At 35.5% G+C, this 11,705-nt stretch overlaps 2 protein-coding genes across 2 annotated transcripts; both read left to right on the plus strand.

Moving 5' to 3' along the window:
- The first annotated feature begins 352 nt into the window (after positions 1-352).
- On the plus strand, positions 353-3,100 carry LOC113503058. Its single transcript, XM_026884864.1, has 3 exons — positions 353-1,274; positions 2,104-2,272; positions 2,715-3,100. The coding sequence occupies exons 1-3, from the start codon at positions 540-542 to the stop codon at positions 3,020-3,022; spliced, it is 1,212 nt and encodes a 403-aa protein (XP_026740665.1). The 5' UTR covers positions 353-539; the 3' UTR covers positions 3,023-3,100.
- Positions 3,101-3,950: 850 nt separating this feature from the next.
- On the plus strand, positions 3,951-6,573 carry LOC113503057 (putative uncharacterized protein DDB_G0286901). Its single transcript, XM_026884863.1, has 4 exons — positions 3,951-4,278; positions 4,560-4,716; positions 4,872-4,957; positions 5,130-6,573. The coding sequence occupies exons 1-4, from the start codon at positions 4,024-4,026 to the stop codon at positions 6,276-6,278; spliced, it is 1,647 nt and encodes a 548-aa protein (XP_026740664.1). The 5' UTR covers positions 3,951-4,023; the 3' UTR covers positions 6,279-6,573.
- Positions 6,574-11,705: the final 5,132 nt, after the last annotated feature.

Consider the following 11,705-nt stretch of genomic DNA (forward strand, 5'->3'; position numbering starts at 1 on the left):
TAAATTAGTGTCATCACTTGCCCTAGCTGAAAATGAAATTTTAGACGGTTTGTATTTACAAACTGTGTTCCATACACACTGTCGCCGTCACATGCGGAAACAAATGAACCAGTTTTGTATTTCATGTTTTCAAACGACGGAGCTACCAACATTTTTGTGGAAGGTTTTTTTTATTCTTAGTATTTTGATGAAACTATTAAATGGCGAACGGTTATTTATTGTTGCATCATTAAATAATGAATAATTCCCAAGATAGCTACTATAAAAATATTTTGATGATGGGTTACTGTTTCTCTGGTTTTTAAGATGGCCGGTCGTATTTCAGGATTCAGTTGTTTTAAATATTTAGTCCACAAAAATAAACATGTCTTTTGAGTAGATGAAACGAACAAAAACATGCTTTTTAACATGTTCTTAATTTTGTTTTTATTGGCATTGATTTAAAAATTCTACTAAGCTATGTTAGGTTGACAGCCTCTGCTCTGTCCATCAATATGTAATATAAGACATTGTCGCCATGTGTATAAGTTCAGAGAAAAATGCGCGCATTGCCGTGTATGTTCCTCTTTGCACTATTAGAAGCCAGGGACTATGACGAGAAGCCCCGAAGAGTTGAAGATGATGAAGAACCATCACCGATACAAAAGCAAACCGACATCTACCCTCAGAAATTTAATGAACCAGTGCCTTTTGGACACCTCACTCTCGCGGGGTATGGAGACCCATACGCACAAGGCAAGCCTCCAATAGACCTACTAGAATTAGAAATGATCGTACCCAAAAACTCTGAGGAAGAACGAGAGTACTTAAAAAGGAATAAAGCCAATATTCAGTTCTTAAGGAGTTTTGCACCAAAAGGTTTTACTAACCCAAGAGACAAGTATCTTCGGAACATGGAGGGAGATATACCGGGAGGACAGAATATAACGGAGCTGAAGTGGTACAGCCTGGCAGACATGCATAGAAGAAACTTGATGACGCCATCTGCGTCGAGAGGTAAACCGAAGGAAAACAAACAAACAAAAGACCGATACAGGGGGTCCGCACTGCAGACCAACAGTTCCAAAGCCCAACACTTCTCTAGAGAAAAGTTTCAATTGAAAGAACTTCAGGGAAAGACGACAATTAACTTCACAACTTGTGACGAGTTCGCGGTCGGCGCTATCTTTTCGCCGAAAGATATTATAAACATAGATTGGGTGCCGTTCTATATTTGGTCCGTTGAAGGTTATCCTGTGTCTATAGTGCATAGGTTTACGATCCCAACGCAAAAGGTAAGACGCCGTGTTTGTTTTTTAGTTGTTGTTTGGCCGCCTATTAGTCAGTGCATAGTCTAACATCAGGCTAAATCTCATAAAAGCGATACGATAAACGATAATCAGTTGAACCATTCACAAATAACGTATCAAAGTGAAGATTAAGCAACGACTGGGACAATGGGACAATCGTAAAAAAAAAGGATCAAGGGTGAACATTATATGGTATGTGTGGTCATTTTCCCTTGGAAGATGAGTAGGCCTTTAGTGTGGGATGCCACTTGTGTCGATACTCTTGCGCCATCTCACCTTCCCGGCTCTTCGAGCTGCGCTGGCTCTGCTGCCGCGGCTGCTGAAAACTTCAAACGGCGCAAATATAGTAATCTAGTTGGTAGTTACTTCTTTGAGCCGTTTGGGGTTGAAACTTTTGGGCCGTGGGGGCCGAGTGCCAAAACGCTTTTTAAAGAGCTAGCAAAGCGTCTCGTTGACACTTCTCGTGACCTTAAGGCTGGCTTTTACCTAGCTCAGAGGATTACATTGCCATTCAACGTGGCAATGCTGACAGCCTTTTGGGCACACTCCCAGCCGGCAGCGATGCCGATGAAATTTTTGATGCCTTGAATTAATTATTATTTATGTTTTTTTTTGTATAGAGCAAATGATTGTTCTGTAAATAAATATAAATATTTGAATTCTTTTATTTAAAAATAACGTTTTCGTAGTCTATGTTAAACAGAACTCTCAGTATGAATTTGACAAGTTTTAGTTAACACTTAATTAACAGATCTTTGCTGTGAGCCTTATTACCGCACACGACAGCTAAGTTAGAAGTGTGTTATTATTTCAGCTCGTTCGACAATATCGCATGAAATATGGAAAGCTGTTGCCGAAGCCCGTAGATTGGCATCAAGTGAAGCTGTACATGCAGGGTATGAACAACATGCTGCTGATCGCCGCGGACAGGAGGGGACTGTTTGTAGCAATACCAGAACATGATGTGCCGGACAATGCAGTCGGTAAGTTGTTCATAATTATTGTTATTACTTGCGGCCTAGAATAGAGAATCGTCGAAGGATTTGGGGGAGGCCTTTGCCCAGCAGTGGAACACAGGAGGAAGGAAATCTGGATCTGGACCTTATTAAAAATGTTATGGCAAAGCCAGTCTGGTATTTCAATCCAGTAGTCTAGTAGCTGGTTTCCTTGATCGAGACTCCTGAGGTCGTGGGTTTGATTCCCACCCAGGACAAAGGATTTGTGATGTTGCGGAATATAATTATTATATTATTCTAAGTATATTAAATATTATCTGTTGCACGCGGGTAATGTAACTATTTTATGCGATGCAAAAAGATTATAAATACTTTTTTAGTGTTTACATAATTTTGAAAATTGTATTTTTGTTAATATGTATTTTCAATGCAAAAGTTCATAACTTGTAACAAACATACTGAATTTCAGAAAAAAATCTAAAACTGCCATCGTTAAGCATAAGACTGAAAATTGAGGATCCCTATCTAGTCATGATGTACTGTGAAGATTACTATGCTGCTGTGATGGCTATATCGGGAACTGAACCCACGATCTTCAAGGAAATGAAGGCTGAAGCTGCGACCATTAAGTTCAGGGGTCCAGGGAAACCGACCTGGAGGGACATCGAAGGTGAAAATGAGAGGAGAAAAGATGTTCAAAACAGAAAACTGGCTGAGGAACAAGCGAAGTATATTGAACCACTGGAGAAGATTCCACCTGTTGGACAGTTTGATTGAAACCTGTGTAGTCTTTAAGTATTTCATCACCATCATCATCGACATCATCATCACCACCATTATCACCACCACCATCACCACCACCACTATCATTACCACCATCATCGTAATCCTCATCATTATCACCATGAACATCATCATCATCATTCGGCCTAGAATAGTCCTCTGCTGGCTGTGGGCCTCTCCTTTCCATATCACTCTTATTTTTTCTGTACACGTATTAATAGTAAACTTAATATCATAAAAGTTTTCAGTGATGCCTCGTTCAGATTATTGGCAAATAACTTGCCGAAAGTGAAATGTGGTGCGAATCGAGTGTACTTGTACAAAATGATGATCAAGATACTTTGTCGTGTTATCTAGCCGAGTGCCTAAATGAGGCATCAAAAGGTTATGTTTTGTTTTCAAGGGCATGCGTGATATTAAAGATGTTCATGTATATAAAATTATCTTTACAGAAAACTTACCGTGATTATTTAAGAAACTTCTTAAGAAAATCCGTTCCTGGATTATGCTGGTCAAGTTCATCATTAGGAAATTTGTGTTTTAGCAAAAAGGGATATTCTTAAGGATTTTTTTAATATCATAAAACGGTTTTAATTTTATAAGATTCTTAGTTACTTACACGGCTATGGTTGTTCCTACGGACAGTCAGACAAGTATTACTGCATAAATCAAAATATTTAATGACGTTACATAGCACTTGATTAGTTGAAGTTTTAATTGCATTATTCATATATTTATTAACTTATTCACATTTATTTTCCTAGAATTTTATTACCATAGCGTTAAACATGCCAATAATGCTCGACCCAATAAATTCCTTAACCCATAACTTGCTTTTGTCTTTATTCTTAGAATTAAAAAAAAAATGCGACACAAACAAACAAATGAAGGAGCAACATCCTTTATTAACACTATAAAGACACAACTTGATCAACACGACATTCAGTTCAAGAGTTCAGGTTGAGAAGAACAAAATTAAAAAAAAAACCAGTGCAATGTTTAGTCTGATCAAGTTACTCTCGGTTTTAGCATTGATTTGCATTGTCCCTATCAGTAATGCTAGGCGTAAGGGCAAGGTGAAGCATGGCCCTTCAGGCATGAATGTGAATGAGTCAACAACTTGCAAGGAGTTCGCGAAGTACGCGAGGTTCAACCCGTACTCAGTACTGGATCAAGAGTGGTTCGTTTTCTACTACTGGGGTCCTCCGAAGACTATTGAAACTTTAGTGTTCACTTTTCCATCGGCAAATGTAAGTACTTCCTTTCATTAAGTTTTGTTAGAGATAGAAGTCGCAGTTGATTTATTGTAGTAAGGTTATGTTAGCGCTACAAAGAGGATCGCTTGACTGTATGGATAGCCGAGTGGTAGACATCACCAAGCCGAATTCGGGTGTCAAGGGTTTGATCTTCGCTCAGGTTAAGCATTCTTGTTTGGTGTTTTAGCTCATATGAATTGAATGTTTGTGAAGACAGGTGCTGTAAATTGTATTTTGACATTCAAAAATTGTTCTAATTCACCAATGTTTTGTAGCATTCCAAGCATTTGCACAAAATGTTCGATGGGAACACAATTTTGCCTATCAATTGGAAGGCACGACACATACTTATGGAAAATCATAAAAAAGAAATCACGCTACTGGTGGAGCGAGGAGACAGAGGCCAGTACTGGGGATTTATCCTTCAAAAAGGTTAGTTTCCAAAAATCTTGATACTTTTAAGTTTTACTGAGTTGGTCAGCATATTTCACTAAATAGTTTAAGTTGATCAAGAAAATTGATTTGTTAGGCCTGACCAAATCCCTTTCGTATTGTGATAAGCTAAGACCCTCATCTTGTGGTTTCAGCTCGTAAAGGTCAGAAGATAAGGCCTCGCGATCTTCGCTTAAAGCAGATTGGTGACAATCAAATTATTGGTCTCATGGATTGTGATGTAAGTATATAATATAGTATATAGTATGTATATATAGCTCGAGAGTTCTCCTCTTCAAACCACTTACCATACTAAGTATTAATTAAGTATCAATTAGCTTAAACCATTGCGAGGAAGCTATTTAAACTGCTTCATATATTGCAACTTATAATAAACAAAAAAAATATTCCAGAGAGACAGTGTTCTTGCTATGTGTAAGATTCAAGAAGTACCACCGAAAAACAGACTACAAGATGAAGCCGCAAGGTTAGGTTATCGGGGTCGACGAGGCAAGTCTTATCTATATGAAGGACACGAGTGGATGCCTATCCCAGAAGCGGATGAAAAACACTTTTGGGCGCCAAAACCAAAAGAGAAAACTTCTCAGGAATCGTCTAAAGAAATAGAAAGTACTAGTAAAGAAAAACTGGACTCAGAGGAGTCAGAGGAATCCTTGAACTTTCCAAAAGACCAACTAAAGGAAAACGCAGACGCGCCAAATCAAGAGCCGGTAGATAATAAGGAAAACAATAATCAAAATAGAAGTAGTCATACAAGCAATAATCAAACGTCCAACAATCAGACCAGCAATGATCAGACATTCAACAATCAGACCAGCAATGATCAGACAAGCAACAATCAGACGAGCTATGATCAGACAGGCAACAATCAGACCAGCAATGATCAGACATTCAACAATCAGACCAGCAATGATCAAACAAGCAACAATCAGACCAGCAATGATCAGACAAGCAACAATCAGACTAGCAATAATCAGACTAACAATGCCCAGACAAGCAATGATCAGACAAACAACAATCTGACGCGCAACTTGCAGGTGACGGACAATGAAATGGACAATAATCAGACGATCAATAATCTAGCAACTGAAGAAATTAACAACAAAACTATAATCGAAGAATCAGAAGAGAGCAATGAGGTTCCTATTGATGACTCCACAGACGAACCAGATTACTCTTTAACGATGGACGAAAAAATTGTTCTAAATAAGAAACTTAACCCCCGAACCATTACTGAACCTGAGGTTGATACGGAGGATTCAGAATTGGAACTATTAACCACACCAGAACCATATACATCGCAATCAAGTAAGAAAATATCAGATGAAGGGGAAGACGACTGCAAGCAATGTTTTACTCTAAAACCTAGACAAAGAGAAGTTAAGAAAGCAAGCCCTGAAATTCCAGATCAGACTTTGAAAGATCCTACGAATACACTATCAATGGAAACAAAGCCAAGCTCGGGAAGTTTTGAAATAAATTACGGAAAAGTTGATGATGACAGCAAAAAGGATTCAAGTGTGGATAATAATGAGGTTTGATTAACTAATGACGAATTTGACGGCGATTTTATAGCAAAGTGTGTTTTTAAAGATGAATTAGGTACCAATATCGGTCGCAGTGCCCATAATCACTAATGTGAGAATACTTTTGACTTATAGTCAGCTAAAAATTGAAAAACTTTCAGTAGGTGAATTTGTTGTTTTTTACCTTTATAATATTGAGATTTTTGGATAAAATCTATTAAGCTAGAATCTAACATGGGACACCAAATTTTATGACACTGAATGCAAATGAGCGATAAACAAAAATGGTAACTAAACTTTATTGATGATTTTAAATAATACGTGCTGCATTAAGCATCAAAAAATTAAAACCTCCTTCTTCTGAAAGTCTTCGTTCTCTATTTTAAGTGGACTATAAGTCGTCAAGGTTCTTAATTTTAATTATGACAAAACGCCCTATTTCTATAGAAAACGCTCGCATGTATAAAAATGACAGATCTAAGTCACGTGACTATACGAATCTCAATATGTCAAATTGACAATTGTCAGTAGCGGCTGTAGGTGTATAACTACAGGAGCTTGGCTACAACAACCTCATTTTACATTAAACAGAACATTTAAGGGCATTAATTCTTAAGTTGACTTAAGTAATTTGTTCAAACATTACGCTATTAGAAGCGTAAATATTTAACGCTTATTGTTACGTTATAAAGCCTCCGGGCCTTATTATGATAACAGTAACTAAGGGCTCAAGCCTGTATGAATTAAAAATGAGATCTCAATAACTTGGTATTGTGTTAAAAACATTTTTATAATACTTTTTATACGACTTGTGTAATCGAAAATTAAAATATAATGTATCGTATTACTTAATCATTAAATTATTCATTTGTATGCACGTTTTTGTTAATAAAATTAGTGACACTATTTATTGTTGTTTTTTATTAGAATATTTTATTTGCATGAAGTATGGTACAAAATACAGGTGATGGTTTATAAAAATATAGTTTCACATACATCGCCTACTATTTTCGGCATGCAAAATTATAGGTAGGTAGGAACGTTATACTTATTATGACTACGTTACATAAAATTAGGAGCCAGTAACTCTTACAACTAGTATGACAGGTAATTAATTATTTACATTTAAATCAATAATTTTAATATTGAACTTATTTACTCTACATTTTTCATTTAAATTCTGATTTTTTTATTCAATCAAAAATAACATTGACAAGCGGCTGTTTTGTAGGCTACTGACAAGTATTATTATGAAAAATCTTTGATAAAAAAAAAAAATTCAAATTCAGCAAAATTCCGTTCTACATGACACACCTTACGCGATACACCATACCCTATATATATACAATGAACAATAGATATAAACTATAAGATATATGAAGAGGACATACCAATTCACAATATCTACTTACATTTAAAGCTTATAAACAACACTTAATAGTTACAGTACAATAGGGTGTCTGTCACAACGAAACTGCAATATTTAGCACTAATGGTTCATATTTATAAATAGTCATACATTTCAAGGTTTTAAAACAGTCGAGAAACGCATTGATAAAGTGACTCTCCCACAAGGTCAAGCCAAGAAATCGTTTAACTATTCAAAATCATATTCAGCTTAGTTTACTGCGACATTTAGTATCTAGAACGTTATAACCGAGGAAGCGGCAACGGCAAAGCCTTCTCCACTATTATATTACATTATTATAACAAAACGCGTTAACCCGTCCACTTTGGATATAAATTGTTTAATTTATGGGAGATTTTTTTGTGATGGCAACCTTTGGTGAGTACGGGTTTCGAAAATTAAAAGCGGTTCGGTTGTTATCGACTTCCAAATTTAAGTTTTGGTAACTGTTCTTTGGGTGGATGGGAAAGAGGTCTAATGTTGCGTTGTATTCTTTCGTAAATTTGTGATGAAAGTTAGAGAAATAATAGAAGCACTAGGATATAGCCATTAAATTTGTCGAAAGTACTCTTTTTAATCGCGTTCATCTAGAAACCCAGATGCGATACATAGATATGGTCAAATATTTGGAAATGACAATGCGATCAAGTTTGATAAGTTGAGGACTCTCGACCCTGACAGTTCCTTACAAATAGGTCAAAGTAGAAGCCAACTACATATTTAGGTGGGAAAATAATTATTTAATTTTAATAATTAACAAATATATTTGTTAAGATTTAACTTCGATCTTTAATTTTGGTCTCACATTAAGTATGTGTGAAAATTTCATAGATTTTGTCTAGCTATCACGGTTCAGTAGATACAGCCTTGTGACAGACGGTCAGACGGATCGAAAGAGGAGATCTAATAGGTAATAATAACAAAAAAAATCCTAAATCTTCAGATAGAACCTCCTTTGGAAAACTGTTTAATAGTATATTTAAATATTTGTCATTAGACATTACACATCACCATAACATAACAGTTTAGTGCCGCGTAATAAAAACATTTTGACACTTTCATTAAATATTAACTCTTGTTATGTATGTAATTAGAGTTTCAACCCTGAAATATTCATGGGGTATGGTAATGTGGTATTTAGGGTTACGTAACCAAACAATAAAAAGTTCTTTGTCAGGACTTCAGCTTTTGTTGCCTATACACCGTGATTTTTTAGTCGTCTTACAAAAGCACTCTGTTCATGCCCAGTTCATGTATCCAATGACAAGAACACGTTCATGATAAAAAAAAAGGTATATATGAGATTTGAATAAATCTGAAATGCATTTTTTATTCAATATTATGATGCAATTCGTAGTTTTAGAGACACAGCTCTGTTGCGAGCGCGGTCCGAGCCTTGTAACAAAGGTAAGGGGCGCGGGTGGCGGCGTTTTTATCATTTTTAAGAGTATATTTCAGATTTCTCTTGTTTCATTTTTATTCGTACCTATTATTTTAGTTGATGATAAAAAATAATAATCGCGCCTAGGGGTATTTTACGTCGGATACATGAACTGGGCTGCTTTTGTAAGACGACTAAAAAATCACCGTGTATAATAACGATACTATAATTGAAAATTAATTGTATTGACCTTGAGTGAACCGTCCCTTACTAAATTTCCAATTATTGTGTAGAAAAATGCTTAAGAAAATACGAAATGTGTCATTTTAAGCCAATGTTTATTCATTCATCACCCATTGTAAATTTCGGAACTCGGGAAAATGTCTAGTCAGTTTTATAAAAGATCTAGGTCCTTTAGCCGTCTGAATGAAGGCCGTATATCTCATAGACTGAAATAGGTGGAATATTGACATTTGAGCCGACATCTTTTTTTTTGCAACCGAAACAAAGAAATAAACAAAGATGGCGACTTTTAATATGGCTGTCACGCAAGCAAATTAATCTAACCGTAATATATTGATATTGTTTAATAGTTAATGATACGGAACCCGCGGTCTTTGAGTTTGACTCACATTTGACTGGTTTTTATGACAGTTTGTACATATTTTATATTGTAAGTGTTTGAGAATGTGTCATTATGTAAATATTGTTGATTATTCATAAACGTTAAGTGTTACAATTATGGTAAAGTTGTAAACTTTTACAACTTGTAATTTGATGTGTAATGTTTAGTGTTTACGCGATCGGTTGTCGAGTGTGTGGTCGTGTGTTTCTTCCGGGTAGGACAATTTTTTCTTTTATTTTCTTAATTGTTGTCAGGACATTAGAATTGATTTTGCTACAGATAAGGATAAAGAAGATAGCTACCTTTTTGCTTATTGAGGTAAGTTCTTTAGTTATTTTATATAGTAGTGTAATTAAACGCATTAAAAGCCTGCGTCATAAGGTTGATTATTCCATGGTATAATTTACATGTTTCAATAATGACCGTATTTATATTAAAAAAAATCGCAAATAAACTGCAATTAACAAACAGTAAAGTTTAAGTTTATTACTAATTACACAAAGCAAGCCGACAGTTATAAAATAGTAGTATTGAACAATACCTATAGAAAGTATAAAATTACTCAAATATAATTATCATACACTATACTATTTTATAATGCCTACTATTTTTAATTTATTTTAGGTAGATACCTACAGGACTTGAAGAGCCAGAACAGTGTATAAGTCTATTTGTATGCTTTTAATTTGAAAAGTAGTGAACTTATTTTATGAATATTATTTTTTTGGAAACTACAGCGACTTGGCTTATGGTCCATTTCGGCTTAGTATTAATTTCAGAGACACCCAGTATTGTATAGGTACGTCCCACATTAATAAACTCTCACCCAATAACCTCCATTTCTTTCAAACAACAAACCTTTATTAAATTTAAATAACAATAACATTAACAACAGACTATTAGTTTAAACCTAAAGGTATACAACAAATAAAATAAGTGTATCCATATAATTACAGCTGGAGAAATAATGTTCGCGTAAGGTCAAGTGACGCGATGCCACCATCAATCTTCTGAACATTGATGGATGGTGACCACTGATAATTATTGATAACGTGTAACGATGCACGGTGTTCTGTGCCTGTAGTAGCTGGTTTAGGAGGTAGAGAGTGTACGAGTAAATGGGTCCAGAATTCTTTGAGTAAAGCCAGAGCACTTACGAAGCTGTGAAGGGGGCGCAGGGCGTACCTGTCTATGATAAAGAATATCTTCTGATTCTGATTAAAGAATACTTTGATATGCATAAAGTGATACTTTGTAGCTTTTCTTAAATAATAAAAATAAAATTGGAGAATAAAACAATGAGCCATTAGTCTTTTAAATGTTCTTACTACTGAGCATAAGCAAATGAGGTTTATTAACAATTATTACCTGAGGGCTTAGATCTAAGCGCGCACCAAATGCGGGAGTCAGTGCACGGCGGTCCAGGTTTAGTCGGCAAGAGTATGGACTCTGGTCCAATCTGAGGAACCTAACGAGAAAGAAATTCTTCAGTAATGAAACTGACGATAGCCACCCATGCTTGTTTGAATGCTTTCTTTATGCTTAACTCTATTGGGAGCAACGTCAAACAACTATTTGACAATCTTGGATCCGTAACCGAGTGTTTTGAAGCTTAATTTCTGTTGTTAGGATGTGAATTCGAGGTGACTTATCCTATTGAGAGTCTAATTAATCATATTCCGTCTCCTATTGGGAAACTTGAAATTGACCCTGATTGATCCCACCAACTTTAAACTGTCCTCTATGTAGGTGATATATAAAGCGTTTGTTGGCAAAACTCAATTTCAAAGCTAATAAACTTTATACAAAATTTACTCAGAAGAAAATATAAGCTAGATTGACATTAACAAGCCATAAACAACCTTTAATCGTTTCACAAACACGCTTAGAATACGTATCTAACAAAAAACCAAACAAATTGTCACCTTCGTCCTTTAAGTGTTCCGTACAGCAATTCATTAGTCGTTATAAGACCCGATTATCATAAAATCCTAGTAGAAAATAATCTTGAGACCAAATAAATATGCC

This window comes from Trichoplusia ni, chromosome 18, assembly GCF_003590095.1.
Source record: "Trichoplusia ni isolate ovarian cell line Hi5 chromosome 18, tn1, whole genome shotgun sequence".
Classification (NCBI taxonomy): Eukaryota; Metazoa; Arthropoda; class Insecta; order Lepidoptera; family Noctuidae; genus Trichoplusia; species Trichoplusia ni.

Excerpts from the sequence above, each read along its gene's own strand:
- LOC113503058 (XM_026884864.1), top strand. The coding sequence starts at position 540 with ATGCGCGCATTGCCGTGTATGTTCCTCTTTGCACTATTAGAAGCCAGG. Across the intron at positions 1,275-2,103 it reads TTACGATCCCAACGCAAAAG|CTCGTTCGACAATATCGCAT; the intron begins GTAAGACGCCGT and ends TTATTATTTCAG. Across the intron at positions 2,273-2,714 it reads TGTGCCGGACAATGCAGTCG|AAAAAAATCTAAAACTGCCA; the intron begins GTAAGTTGTTCA and ends ACTGAATTTCAG.
- LOC113503057 (XM_026884863.1), top strand. The coding sequence starts at position 4,024 with ATGTTTAGTCTGATCAAGTTACTCTCGGTTTTAGCATTGATTTGCATT. Across the intron at positions 4,279-4,559 it reads TCACTTTTCCATCGGCAAAT|CATTCCAAGCATTTGCACAA; the intron begins GTAAGTACTTCC and ends AATGTTTTGTAG. Across the intron at positions 4,958-5,129 it reads TTGGTCTCATGGATTGTGAT|AGAGACAGTGTTCTTGCTAT; the intron begins GTAAGTATATAA and ends AAAATATTCCAG.